General features: G+C 38.9%; 1 protein-coding gene across 2 annotated transcripts; it reads left to right on the top strand.

The window, feature by feature from the left end:
- The first annotated feature begins 2983 nt into the window (after window positions 1–2983).
- On the top strand, window positions 2984–15163 carry pou1f1 (POU class 1 homeobox 1). 2 transcript variants are annotated; one of them, XM_036565483.1, is made up of 6 exons: window positions 2984–3114; window positions 6239–6318; window positions 10979–11224; window positions 12195–12359; window positions 13949–14009; window positions 14106–15163. In XM_036565483.1, the coding sequence occupies exons 1-6, from the start codon at window positions 2984–2986 to the stop codon at window positions 14311–14313; spliced, it is 891 nt and encodes a 296-aa protein (XP_036421376.1). In that variant the 3' UTR covers window positions 14314–15163. The 2 variants fall into 2 exon arrangements, with proteins under 2 accessions (XP_036421376.1, XP_036421371.1); XM_036565478.1 differs by having other exon boundaries at window positions 2984–3122; window positions 6169–6318.
- The last annotated feature ends 82 nt before the right edge of the window (window positions 15164–15245 follow it).

The raw sequence follows: 15245 nt of genomic DNA, 5'->3' as shown, positions 1-15245 counted from the left end.
AATAAACATCACCTTACTCTCCCAAATCACTGTCCTTTTGTCCATTTTCATGGGAAATGGTCTTCTTCACTGTCCCCTTAATCCTACGTTCGAAGACTTTGCCTGCAAGTGCCCTCACTTCCTGTCCTCTATCTGTCTGTCCCTCTGTCTCTCTCCCTCTGCTTGCTTTGTGCATAAAAAATCACTCTCTGTCACACGGGGAGCTTTCACAATAGGTGTTATTTTTAAAAGCAGGCACTAAGCCACAGGGGACTTTGAGCGCAAGCCCCTTTACAGCTTATAGTCTCTAGCAGCAGTGGACAATTAAGTGGAGTTAAACACCTTTCTCAGGGTAGAGACTGACTGTACACCAGTGATGGCATTGTCATATACTGATACAATGTGTGTACCGTACTTTCTGGGAAAATCTATATAAACCTTTTCCCTGTTAAAGACTGTTAAAGCCATAGTTATTAAATGATAATAAAATTAATGGCAATGATCAATGATGTTTACATGTTTCATAAATTAAGCATAGATTTCTTTTGAGTATATCATTAGAAATTGTGAGATTTATTGATTTAATTTACAGCTACTGAATCTGAGACAATTTCTTTGTAACTCTTGCTCTCATATTTATTTAAAATCTGGTGTAGTGTTGGGTTGTTATTCAGTGCTGGCTTATAAGGGGAGATATTATAATGAAACGTCCCATTATTATCTCAAACTGAATCTTTTTTGGACACTTCTGCAATAAGCCTTTGAAGTATAAGGCTATTTCGGGACTGCAACAAAGGAATGTCTCATCTGCCCAAAATGAATTTTAATAGAAAATTCATGACTAACTCGAAATACCAGATTTTAAATGTGTGGTAGGAACAAAAACTGTACACATGCTCTCACTGAAAATGATGATGATCATTCATCAGCACAGAATTACATGCAATGATGTTGACAACACAGGTACCAGATAAACACAAAGACTCTGAAGAGCTATACTTTGACTCTTGACCACTTGTGACCTATTGTGGGTGGCCTTAAGACGAGTGCAGCCAGTCACCTGCTCTCTTAAGCACTGCGATTAAAATCATTACAGGCAGAACAAGTCAGAACATTACACTGGCCAGACTAGCCCCAATCAGACCATCTCAAACTTGTGTTTTCAACAATTACACAAATGGACTATTGCAATAACAGTCACCCACAGGGTAATCCACTTACCAGATGGCATGGGATACACATAAAAAGCCTGGTCAAACCATTTTTCAGTAATTGGTTATTTTTTCTGCAGGGAGATTTTCTGCTGTCATACTTATGACAGTGACAGATGTAATGCACTGAATAGAACAGCCAACAGTTTGTCACTGACATTTGGTGGGGGGGGAACTTTGTGATTTGTGAACTAGGCTGTCTCACATGAAATGTTGTGCAGTAGTTAAATTATAGCACTTGAGCAAAATCTTGGACTTAATGTTGGGCTTGGCCTAGTGTTGAAGTAATGACAGTCAAAGCACTTTTATTATTATTATTATTATTATTATTATTATTATTATTATTATTGTTATTATTATTATTATTATTATTACTATTAGTAGTAGTAGTAGTAGTAGTAGTAGTATTGCTGTTGTTGAATGGTTAAATCATTAACTCTAGATTTTTATTTTTTTAAAACTTGAATATTCATGCAGTAAAACTTCACAGTAGGGTGCTATTCATAAGGCTACATGACACCTTCATAAGCTTTTCATCACAACTGACATAAACCTACATAAATATTAATGAAGGTTCATTGCCCAGAAGGTATCATCTGTTATAAAGGATTGCTCTTGTCAACTTTGATATCAAGTTGACATAATACCTGTGTCAGGTCACATTGATTTTTTTGTGTTGGTTTGATTGGATTGTGTTATGACACTGGGGTAATGGTACATTATAACAACTGACTTTGTAGCTTAGTCCATATCACAGTGACATGATGCTGATGGTGTGACAAAGCCTAAATCTTATAAAAACAAAAATGAAACCTACACTGTAAAAAATGGTGTTTTAATAAAAAAAAATAATCACAAGTTTGCCTTAAAATTTTGAGTTAATTGAACTAAAAGTAATAAGTTGACAGTGTAATACACAGATTCTTTTTCTGTTAACTTACTATTAGAAGTTCAGTGAACTTTGAATGAAGTTTTAAGGCAGTCCGGTATCTAACTTCTTTAAATGAAAGCACCAGATTTTTCAGTGTAAGAAAAATGCTCAGTTTTGTTCAACCATTATCATATTATTAATTTTTTATCACTGTGACATACACTGAGTTACATTGTCTCTGTCATTATACCCCAGAAAGTGTCATAACAAAACCTAATGTCTTATAAAAATCATTAAATATCATCAGATATTGTGGCAACTTGACATCAAAGCAAATGCAAACTTTATGACAAATGATGCCTATTTAGAATAAGTGTTTATAAACATTAATGTAGGTTTATGTCAACTACCACGAAGGCCTTATGAAGGTGTCATGTAGCCTTATGAACACTGCCCATCAGTAAACCATTGCTATTTATTCTAACTTTTTACTGACCATTGTCATATTTGAAGTTACAAGACCTATATCTAATTAAGAAGCAGAAAAAAACTAAGCCTGTTTGTAGCATTTCATAATTGGGTGCTTTTGTACATCCTTAGCCAGTAAACAATCACAGTGGATTTGTGTAAGCAGCGGCAGGCCTTAACTGAAACCTCACTGCCGGATGAAAATAGAGAGTGTCGAGTTACCCCTCTCTGCCCTAATTACCAGAGCTTTGCTCCGGGAGCCTGCCGAGGGCTGCTGGAGTGTGGTAATAGCCCCGAGAAGGGAGGCATTAACATGGATGAACTGTCCTGAGGGGGGCTGGTATAAATACCTGCACACGCCATGCGTGTGTCACACAGGTGGGCTGATGCTGGTTCTGCTGCATGAGCCCCAGTGCAGGTGAGCAGAGAGACAGACAGAGAGAGAGAGACAGTCATGACCTGCCAGGCCTTCAGCAGTACGGACTCTTTCACTACGCTGAGTGGAGACTCTGCCCTGCCACTGCTCATGCACCACCCTGGAGCTGCTGACTGCCTACCCGTCACTAGCCACACCACCAACATGGTGCAGCCAGGTAAATTCAAAACTCTCCAACACACCCAGTGATTCTTCATGTCATTCTGTATTAGACCGTAATATACTGCTCACAACTCCACCTTGTGTCACAATGTATCTTTGCACAACTGTACAGATGTTCATATTATTCTGTAAGTAATAGTTGGTAATAATAGTCGGTTTCCTCAGAACCTAAGCAAACCTACATATTCATCACTTCTGGTTTCTTTCACACAGGCTTTTCATATCTGCCTTTTGTCTCTTATTCCATTTATTGTATTTTGTTTTATTTTATTTAATTTTTTAATATCTTGTTTTATTTTGAATGTTTATATTAGTCTGTGTACTTGTTTGAGCATCTTCTTTTTCTTTTTCTTCTTCTTCTTCTTCTTCTACCTTCAGCACAAATCTCAGACCGTGAATAGTTGGATCAGCCTTCTTCTTCTTCTTCTTCTTCTTCTTCTTCTTCTTCTTCTTCTTCTACCTTCAGCACAAATCTCAGACCGTGAATAGTTGGATCAGCCTTCTTCTTCTTCTTCTTCTTCTTCTTCTTCTTCTTCTTCCGCAATTTTCACCACCAGCCCAAATCTGATTCAGGTGATCAAGAGATTTTGAAGACAGGTATTAGACAGATTAGGTTTTGTCTTTTTCTTCTCCTTCTTGTTCTTCTTCTTGTTTTTTTTTTTTCATTTTCTTCACCACCATTGTTGTTATCGTCGTCATCCTATAGTTTTCACCTCAAACCCGAATCTTACAGAAATTCTGAAGGCAAAATAAGTTGCAAAATAAGTTGGATCAGGTGTGGTGGATTAAGATAGAAGGTAACCTCTGGTTGGTGGGTGGTAGATCTCTTTGCTTGGAAAGGTTGGTGACCACTGTATTAGACAAAGCCAAGGAAAGTTACAAGAAATGAAGTGATTTAACTCTTAACTGAGACCTGTCAGCATCATCATTAGAACCAGTGCAAAGAATTCAGCTGTTTTATTGCCACCTGAAGGTTCCTGTCTCCTTTTTGTTGGTGGTGTCCCAGTGCTGTGATTAATTCAGTCTAATTACTTTGCTGCAGTCGACCATTTTCACGGCTCCTTTATTCACTGTAGGGCCTATGTCTCTTGTGTGAATAGGAATAAAGAAAATTAGCATATTTTGTCTTACAGAATACTCCCGTGTGGGCGACGACCAAGAGAATTGTTATAAGTTAAGGTAGGGTGGCAATAGAGACAGCTGTCTGTGAGTTTTCCCAAAGGGCTCCTGGCAGCTGGAATCTGACAACAGAGAGAGAGAGAGAGAGAGAGAGAGATGTGATCTGGCTGGTTATGAGGAATCGCTGTGACCCTATATCTCTGACATGCTACTCTCCTGCTGCTGTCATCACTCTCAGTCTCACTCTCACTTTGAAGCCATGACCTTTCTGCTGACCACATATACACAATTCTTCCTTCTTCTTCTTCATCACCCTCAGCTTCTTCTCCTACTCCTCCCAAGCTCACAGACAACTGCTATGTATGTTTACATTACTGTCTGGGTTATTGATTAAATGTTCTGATATTGATCATTTTATCATTAGCCAGACAATAAGCTTAAATGTATAAGGTTACATTGCTTTCAGTTCAATGTTCTTCCATTTACCTACATGTTCTCCTTTGGCTCTATTTTTCTACACTGGATTGTACTGTAGAACATCACTTTTTTATGACACATTTGCAACAGTCTAACGCACTGCAGCAAAAGAATGTTGTGTTCAATAACTAAGACAGCAGAGACCAACATAAAATGACAAATGATAATTTATTTAAATAAGTAAAGATTATGCAGATATGTCTAATAAGCTCCATTTGCACAGATGTTACTTTCAGATTGGGCAATTATACTACCAGACATGTTATTATTTTGACATGTTGATAGCTAAATTAGCATTTCTTCTTTGTATTAATGTTTTACATGTACAAAAATTCCCTGAGAACCTCAGAGAATGGAACATTTTTTCTTTATCCTCTTATTGTTGCGCACAATAAATTTACACACTCAGGCACAATTACTTAACTGTATGATTTAACACAGGAACTGAAGCAGATGATGTGATGTGTAGTATTTCTCAAGATGTTATGTCATTTCTATTCACACATAAGCCTTCGTTTAACTCACTTTTATTTCAGGCAGTGGCACCTGTGAGTGCATGTCAAATCGTTATGATGAACAGGGAAGCGTGTCAGAGTGTGCGTCTGTTCCCCCGAGCATTTTGAAGAGCCCTGGTTATCTAATAACGCATTGACTCTGCCTGTCATGCTGATATCTAAAGTGCCTCCTCATGCTGAGCAGATGAAAAGAACAAATAATGGAGATTATCTTTACAAGATTATGGGTGGGAGGCCTAATTCAATAGAATTCCACTCAAAGTCGGCATGCGGTGGATGGAAATCTTCTGATTAAACAGGCAGAGATTTTCTTTGATTGAATATATTTGAAAGTAAGAGAATAAGGGTAAATGTGCAGCAAGAGAATAACACTAGTTCCCCTGACAGTGCCTGTCGGAAATCTTCTGCCACCTTAATTTTAGTCTGTATGTTTTTGACCAAGTAGTTTCATTATGTTGGCACATATTTTCAGTACTAGCGCAAACACATCAGTGGTATTGAATGTGGACAGATGTGAACATCTGTGGACATTGAATCTGACAGATGTTGACAGCAAGTGTATGACTCATGTAATGTAGATACTTCTTTTATTAATTCTGAAAACCTACAAGTGGCATAGAGTCTCCTGTATTGGTGTTACAGAAAAAGAAGTGTCTACATTACATGGGTCTCACAGTCACCACCAACATCTATGGACACTGAACGGACAGATGACAGTGACTCTATGACTCAAGAAATGTAGATGCTCATTCTTCTCTGGCACCAATACAGCAGACTCTATGCCTCTTTTAGGGATGTAGAATCAATAAAAGTGATGGCCTTTTATTCTGGTCTGAGAATTCCCAAGGTAGGACTGTCATTCTTCCTGTCATTTTATGCTTTGATGTAGCTGATAAGATCATGAACATTGTCCTGCGCTCCTGTCCACAGTTCCCTCGGGTCTGCCCCTCGTCCAGTCGTCCAAGCGCTCTCACATGCATCTGTCTACGTCTGCCCTCAGCAACGCATCGGCCGGCCTGCACTACTCAATGCCCCCATGTCACTATAGCAACCAGCAGACCACCTACGGCATGATGGCAGGTGTGTTGAGCCTCCTCACTGCTCAGTTACGTCAGTGCGTTCTTCAGAAGGACTCGTGACTCAGTGCTTTGAGTGGTATCAATCAATGCTGCTCTTTGCGTGTACGCACGTGTGCATGTTTGATGTGTGATGACAGCGTAGGTTTTTGTCCCCAGCACAGGAAATGCTCTCAGCCAGCATCTCTCAAACCCGCATCCTGCAAACCTGCAGCGTTCCGCACCCCAACATGGTCAATGGAGCCAACTCACTGCAAGGTACAAGCTTCAGCCTGGCACAGTCATTAAAAAAGTAACACATTGAAAATATGTCAAAATATATTCAATTTTGATGGTGAAATATACTGACAACATACTGTAATATATTTAGTTTTCAAATACAGTGTTCACAATATCCTGCCAAAAGAACAACATGGAAATGACAGCCAGTAATAATAGTGGGTGGGAGGCTAAAAAAAATAACACCTATCAATAGATCACACATTGCAGCATTACACTTGAGAGCTCCTTCCCAGCTACAGCAATAAACTAATGAAATAAGCTGTCCAGCTAACTACAGGTCGCATCTGAAGTTGAATTGTTTGTGTGCACCATTACGTAATCCAGAACAGTTGCGCTATATTTCACAACAGAATTGCACTTTTATCAACTACAATATAATCAGAAGATGACAAGATTTACTTACACACACACACACACACACACACACACACATTTTCTAAGCCACTTATCCTCCTGGGTCGCTGGAGCTGCTGGGGCCTATCCCAGCACTGATTGGGCAGAAGGCAGGAAACACATTCTGGACATTCATCATATTTATCTGTTTCAATCACATGACTGTTTTCAAGCAGCAGCCTTATATTGGACACATATCAGATTGTCTTCTGCTTTGCCTCAATGACAGCAATAGTGGAGAAAAGTGAAAATCAGGCCTGAAAACTAAAATAACTGGTCTTGGTTCATATATAGTTCCCACTGGTTTCTGATTTAAAGCCTTTAACAGTCAGTGGACACACTGCCCAACACAGGGGAGGCCGGAGTTTTTCAACTGTTCAGACTTGAACACTAAAATTGCTGTTATACCGATAAAACTACTTTTGCGTGACTCCTCACGCACAAGAACATCTGCTGAAAACTTGAAATGTAATGTGTTCAGTCATATATGAAGCTCTACACACAGTCCATCCCCAAGCACTGTGTAAACCTGAACCTGCTGACACAGCGAGTGGTACGCATTTAAAGAAGAAAAAATGCATGAGTGGTACTGAGAGTATCAATAAATAAAAACTGGTGTGGTTTGTTTAGTTGTCTAACATTAGGCAGCTGAGCCAGTGAACTGTGTGGACAGGCCGCAAGGTTCTGTGTAGCAACAATGTTTATCAGATCAGTTTAGGTGTTTTTTCTACAGCAAATGTTAATGTTAGTGATATTGCTGCTTAAACATTGAAGTAATTAGCCTAAACATTGCCATGTTGGTTAGCTTACACAGGAAAACAAAATCTTTTTTCATACTGAACATATTTTGATTCTGCCGATCATCAAAATGGTGGCTGTACACTGTACAGTACATACAGTGACGTTACATGAGACGTATAAATATCTTACCTGAATGTCTGTAACAAGCTTATAAATTATATGCTTTAAATATCTGTGTACAGCTGGTACAGCACCACTGTTATCATGGTGCTAACATAATGCTGAGAATCCCATAAGGTGGAAACTATAGCGTAATTGCAGTAGTGTAAATTGGATAAATACAGGTTTCTTATTCAAATGAAATTAAAACCTTTCTGCATTAAACATTGCATTGCAATGATATATTCACGATTTCACTGCATCTGACAGTGTAATCAAAATTATTTTACGTCTTTGAACATGTCCAGTCAAATTTTAGGACCAGACCTACCCACCCCAACTAGTACTGACCACAGACTGCACAAAGGCGGAGCTGGGCATGGTAAGGGTAGAACAATTTGCCCATAAAAAAGCGGATTAAGTGGGCCATTCACCTGTGTAATCATCAAAATGCACTTTACACAGAATCACAGATTGACTGTGTGAATCTGTGTCTTGTAAGGAATTAGCCCTTTCATAGTTTTCTTACAACCTTCTGGTGGTACCATTGTCCAAAATAATCAGTCACTAGTCAATAACTAACAGGAAGTTTCATGGGCCTGTTAACACCTTGCGTCAACATTTGGTTTTGGTGATCAGATGACTTTCAGATTTTACTTCACCGCATGAAAACCCAGGTGTAAACAGTCTCAGGATGCATTGTGAGCGGATTACTATCAGATCATTCAAACCACATTCAGAGGTGGTCAGAGATGGATATTGACTGCATTTCACACAAGTGTAAATGGAATACGTTTTTGTTATTTGTACGAAATTACATGAAACATGTCGGCCAATCTTGGCTAGCAGGTGAGAGGATAAACAATGAAATGAAAAATGGAGAATACGCGAGGCTACAATTAGTCCTGAGCCAAGAGCCTTCTTGCTCTCCTGGCTGATGAAAACATCCAAGCCGATCTTTTCGACTTGTATCATAACAGGGAAAAGTGTAAACAAAAGTAACACAGAAATGCCATAGCTTATGTGTTGACATACTTTTTAACTGGGAAAAGTAAAATCTGACCTTATCTGGCCACACTGGGACTGGGGACACAGGTTAGTGAAAAGTTTGAATGGAATCCAGCCAAAGTATCCAGATATGTTCCAGACATGAAACACAAGTTCATGCAATGTGTATCCAGGCTGTCATAGGTCTGATTTTGGTCAGAGTGGAGCCACTTAGGCTCTGTTCAGACTGCAGGCAAATCAGATTTCTTTTTCAAATCAGATCTTTTGAGACAACTGTCCACACTGCTGTTTGCAAGTGATCAGACTGGATTTGTGTGCTATGCTGGTGATGCAGATTTCAAACGTGGATGCAGGAGAAATGGCAGTGCATCATCTCGCCCTCCAAACTCTACAAAATTTTCTAGCATAAGCATGAATCTGTGGCGCTGTTCTTAAATCCTGGCTCTCCCATCACTCTGGATTTGATATCGTCATTGTTTGTCATGTTGCGAGTGACGCAAGCACACTTTGAAATCCTATTTGAGCTGCCAGAGCATCCAGACTGGGAGACATCTGTAAAAAACTGATTGGAATCACATTTCAAACCATCTCCAATGTGGTTTGAATCCAATTTGCAAAAGTTGGATTTTATGTGCTACTCAGTCTGGATACAATCTGAATATGCCAAAAATCAGATTTGGGCTGGCACCAGTAAACCAGTAAACAGTGCAATTTAAGCATCTTTTTCTTCTTTGTCGTGCTGTAATGATAAACAGCTGAGAGCTGTTTAGAGCAAATTATCTTCTCCACAAATCTTCTTCTGCTGGTTAGTTTGTTGTTGTTCATGATGCACATGGTTTATTCACATGATGTTATTGATTAGGATGTGCGCTTGTGGCTCACTTCAGGACACAATTTCATTCATTTTATTCACTGTCACATTGTGATGATGTCATATGGCTAAAGTGAACACAGTTCTACTGAAAATAAGACAATCTAAACGTTCTTCTCTCTATGTCACACTATAGCTAATGGTGGAAAGGCTGAAATGATTTATTAGAGTTAAAATGGGTATTTAGCCTGCCATTCATAACTTAATTTGGTACCGCACAAAAATCACAACCATCTAGTAAAAGAACTTGCTCTAATTTTAGTAATAAATGAAGTATTTTGCTTGGTTTAAACATTGTATTTTTATCAGTATCGGACATGTGCACCATAATGAACCTTATGTGTCTTAACAGTCAGGGTTCCCTTTAAACCCTCAAATAGGGGGTTGATGGATCGCATCAAACTATCAATACTTCTGATCCTGACAGTTCTTTTTCAGAATCAGTCCTCAAATTAAAAGATCCATTCTTAGTGTTTTCTTTAAGTGATCAACTGACAATATATCTTTTCATTAAACTACACGTTCCTGCAGTCACATTGGCCCTTTATGGATAAGATTGGACACGTCTGATTTACACTATTATATACAGTTGTTGATGCCCACACTTTTACTGGTTTTCACAGTAGAAATCTCAATAAATTCACCTTTCTATGTGCACAATTACACTTTTAGAAGTGTCAATATCTTCACTGGTAAAAAGATATTTGCCTTGGTATAGCACGGAAAAGAACATCCCTGCTCTCTATTATCAAACAGTTGAGAACTTGCCCTACAATGAGAAGTGTGAACAGGCTGCCCCCCAGTGTCTACAGCCTGGAATACAAGCATGGTGAAGCTGCAACATGAAAAAATAAAAAATGAGCTAAAATAGGGGCAAAATGCAGTACATTAATTGAAGCACAAGGGGGAGGCACAAACCTGTTCTTTTGTGCCAAACTCAAGAACACTGGTGCCCTCAAATTAGATATGTTTCACATTACTTGTTGACTAATGTTGGCTAGCATATGGTGCAATATTAAACTCACAAAAACTGTTGTAGAGCACTGCTAATGACCTCATTTTATTGCCAGATTGCCAGTTAAATAATGCACCATACTCAAAAATTCCTTGATCACAAACATGTGGTCTTTACTGTGACCTTGTTGGCACAGTGGCTGATGCCTTTAATCATCCTTGCCCATCTCTTCTTTTTGTCCCTTTAACTCCAAAGGTGCCTTGGCTCCATGCCTGTATAAGTTCCCTGAGCATGGTCTGGGTGGGGGCTCGTGTACTCTGTCCCACAGCTTCCCCCCATTGCCCCAGGCCCTTTTCACAGACGAACCCAGCCTAGGGGATATAAAGCAGGAGCTGCGCAGGAAGAGCCGCCCCCCGGAGGAGCCCCCCGACATGGATTCACCCCAGATCCGTGAGCTGGAGAAGTTTGCCAATGACTTCAAGCTGAGGAGGATCAAACTGGGTTTGTCCAACTGATGTCTACTGCAGTTACACTGTGTGTCCAAAAGTATCCAGACTAACCTTTTAATTTGTGAGTTCAGCTACTTCAAGGTGCACACATTGCTGACACAGGTGTTCAGTTGTGCACACACAGCTTATATAATCTTCATAGAAAAGCATTAGAATGATATGCTCTGGAGCAGCTGCACATGAGCCTAAAGTCACCATATCCAGTGCCAAGCATCAGCTAGAGAGATATAAAGCCCCCCAGCATTGGGCTGTGGAGCAGTGGAACTGTGTTCTCTGTAGTGAAGCACTATTAACTGTGTTTGGTATGAGCTGGATTAGTGTTTGTGATCCAGAACTAATCATACAACACACTGTAAAGTCATTCTAGAAGAGTAGAGGCTGTTACTGCAGCAAAGAGGGACAAACTCTCTATTAATACCCTTGATTTCAGAAGAAATGCTAGATGAGCAAGTGTCTACAAACTTTTGGACATGTAGTTCATAATATGTTCGACAACCTACTTACTTATTTAAACTATAAAATGTTTAAAAACTAGCTGGTGATGCTGCTGTGCCTGATACACCTGTATGAGTGCAACACCCACTGGCATGCCACTACTGTGTTGGTGTCACTGCTGTGCTGTGTATGATCTAGCAACCAAATAATATCTGGTCAGCGGTGGCCCTTTGGTTGATATAATGGTGAGAGGGGGGTGATAAATTGTGCAGCAACAGATGGGCTTCATTCAGTAACTGTAAACATACCAACAAAACATACCTCTGTGGTTCCTGATAAAACGGCCAGTGAGTATAGTACAAGCAACTCTGCACAAGTGAAACATAAGTACATGCATTCTAGAAAATGGCAAATATGCTGGATTATAAGTGAAGTATTCAAAAAGCTAAATCACATAAGTAATTAATGCCAATACTGACCTTGTGAAAGGATCAACAAAGACATAAACTCTGTTCTGATATTAACAGGTTACACTCAGACTAATGTTGGAGAGGCTCTGGCAGCTGTGCATGGCTCTGAGTTCAGTCAGACCACCATCTGCCGCTTTGAGAACCTGCAGCTAAGTTTCAAGAATGCGTGCAAGCTCAAGTCCATCCTGGCTAAGTGGCTGGAAGAGGCTGAGCAGGCTGGAGGTGAGTGGACATAGAAATAATAGAAATATTCTTTATTCCTTCTTTTATGTTCCTTTGTGATGACAACATATGGTCACTACACATAGTCCTGAGTAGAGGAAAGCACACTTTTCACTATCGTATATCACAGACATACTGCGCGTTAGGAAAACCCAGTTAGCAGCAAATGACAGTCAAACATCTCAACCAGTCATTTTCAATTTCAGGAAATATTTTGGAATTAGTGCATTCATGACTTTGTACATTTATAACAACCAACCCCAATATGGGGTTGTTAACACATTATGGGGATGGTTGGCACAATGTTAAAAGGCTATCGTTTCAGAGAATTCAGCAACAAATAGAAATAATCAGAGCTTTTCATTTAAACCATAAATATAAATGTTCAATTGCAGCCAAATAACATTCATAAAACAATTCAATAAGAATGTGTTTTATCTTTGTCTCACATTGAAAAGACAGTGAGAAGAACAATAAAAATAATTTAAACTTAATAAAAACAAACTTAACAATTTAATTAAAATAATTATATTTTTATTCATTTACCTATTTTAAAAATCGCAATTCATTAAAAACATTTTCCCTATTTAGTGAATTAACCATTGTTCTTAGTATAACCAACAACCAGCTCACCCTTGCCCTCAGTCTCACTCTAAATGATCTTCTGGCAGTGTCTGGTCAGGGTATGGAAATGCATAAAGTTAAACAAAATTCATATTAAATAAAAGAATTGTTTAAGTTTGAAGTGATGTTAATTTCATCTTGATAAGTGATAGCATCATTTATCAAATGGCCTATAGCTTTAGTAGTAAAAACAACTTATCACAAATTTAATGAAAATTTAATATAATCAGTGATAGAGTACAGTATTATTATTAGTCATGTTATTTAGTATGTTATTGAGCATGTGTACAGCATATAAGGTAAAATATGTTTGTAACAATAGTCCCACATTTGGACAGGCTGACACATGCCACCCAACCCCTCCTGTATCAGGATACAACTCTGTATTTACTTCATGTTAGCCTGATAGCATTACTTATCCTTGACTTTCAACACGTCTAAATATAGCTGATTGCCATTTCTACTACCTAATATTAATATATTTTCATTGTCAATATTTAAGACAGTTCTATGATGTCTTTTCACAGGGAGGATTTTTTTGTCTGTTCTGTTTTAACACAGAAAAATACAGTTGAAAAAAGGTTATCCCCACCTTAACAGATTGTAACATTTAGGGATCTTAACAAAATGGATGAATGTTAGTTAAGATGGAAATCATTTTTATCTTTTGCATTTTTATGAAAGGTCCCCCACCGGAACTGGGGGGGGGTTCCCGAAAGCATCTTGGCACAAATATGATTCTTAAACGGTTCACACTGAGCTCTCTCTTTACTGGTTAAGATGATCTTAATGCTATGGTGCTTTTGAGAACCTGGGCCCTGGAAATTAACACTGTGCCAACCAACCTGGTTCTCCCCTATTCTGAAGGGACCAAGGCAATATCCATGCACTTTGGATACAAAGCAGATCAGGAAAAAAACTGCCATCCTGTGGATCAGTATATCTGAACTGAACTTTCTCCACAGCTCTGTTTAATGAGAAAATGGGGATGCAGGAGCGGAAACGGAAACGAAGAACAACCATCAGGTACAGTAAACATGAAGATGAACTCTGTAGAGATCTCTGACCTCATTATTTCAGAGCGCTATGCAGCAGAAATGTATATTTAATTCACTTCCTCAGTCTGGGGGCTAAGGAAGCACTGGAGAGGAACTTTGTGGAGAAGAGTAAGCCGTCGTCACAGGAGATTGTGCGCATGGCGGAGGGGCTTCACTTAGAGAAGGAAGTGGTTCGGGTTTGGTTCTGCAATCGCAGACAGAGAGAGAAGAGAGTGAAAACCAGTCTACACCACAGCTCACTCATGGCCAAGGAAACTCCAGCCTGCAGGTAGACCTGCTACATGTTCATTTAAAGGCTGTTCTGCTCAGGCCCAAGTACGTCTTCAAACCACAGACAATCCAAGCAATGTCACTGACAATAAGGTTGGACTAATAAGTTCTCGTTCACCAGCAGGAGCGTGTGTTGTACTGTGTGTTGTATGTATAAAAAAAGTAATACAATGTAAGCTGTAAAAGATTTTAATATGACTATCATAACATTTTCGTATCATTTATTTTTCTGAAGGAGTTCTCCTTTTTCATTCTGAGTGCTACTTATCTTACTAAGAAATCTTTTTTATTCCACCAAATGCCTGAAAAATAATTTTTTAAATGAATGTTCAAATGTTATTTGAGGTAATATATTCAGATCAGAACATTTTGGAATAAAACATAATTTAAATGTAATATATTGATTCACAATAAAGCAAAATTGTGAAAAATTGTTTTGTCATTGTATAGTCACTGTAGCAAACAAAAGAAAATCATTTAAAAAAAACTGTTGTGAGGTTTGGTCATAACACTCTCCTTATCACCTTTAACAAACACAAAATAAATACAGAAGCACAGATGGTGGCATTGTCATTGCAGAAAATAGAAAGGGATAAATGTGTGGTAGTCAGTGGAATTCAGTACTTTATACAGAACAATCACACCTGCAAGTCTAACAACCACATGGTACAGGAAAGGAGAGCAAGCAAACGCACGCAACAAAGTTGTGGAGGGACGTTTGTATCCCAAACGTAGGAGGCAAATGCTAATTTACTACTCCAGGTGTGTGGCACATGCTGCTCTGCCCTGTCCCTGCTGGGTTTTACTGTGGAATATTTATTGTATCACTCTAGTCCTGAGTGTAGGAATACATTAAAGCCTCTCACCTGTGCTCATAACTTCACCAAGCAGATACTGGTTCATGATCTACACCATCATCAATATCCTGCCAGCA

Source organism: Colossoma macropomum, unplaced genomic scaffold, assembly GCF_904425465.1.
Source record: "Colossoma macropomum unplaced genomic scaffold, Colossoma_macropomum, whole genome shotgun sequence".
In the NCBI taxonomy this organism is placed as follows: Eukaryota; Metazoa; Chordata; class Actinopteri; order Characiformes; family Serrasalmidae; genus Colossoma; species Colossoma macropomum.
This window is presented reverse-complemented; position numbering and strand designations above follow the sequence as displayed.

Excerpts from the sequence above, each read along its gene's own strand:
- pou1f1 (XM_036565478.1), top strand. The coding sequence starts at position 2,984 with ATGACCTGCCAGGCCTTCAGCAGTACGGACTCTTTCACTACGCTGAGT. Across the intron at positions 6,319-10,978 it reads CACCTACGGCATGATGGCAG|GTGCCTTGGCTCCATGCCTG; the intron begins GTGTGTTGAGCC and ends TTAACTCCAAAG. Across the intron at positions 14,010-14,105 it reads AAACGAAGAACAACCATCAG|TCTGGGGGCTAAGGAAGCAC; the intron begins GTACAGTAAACA and ends TCACTTCCTCAG.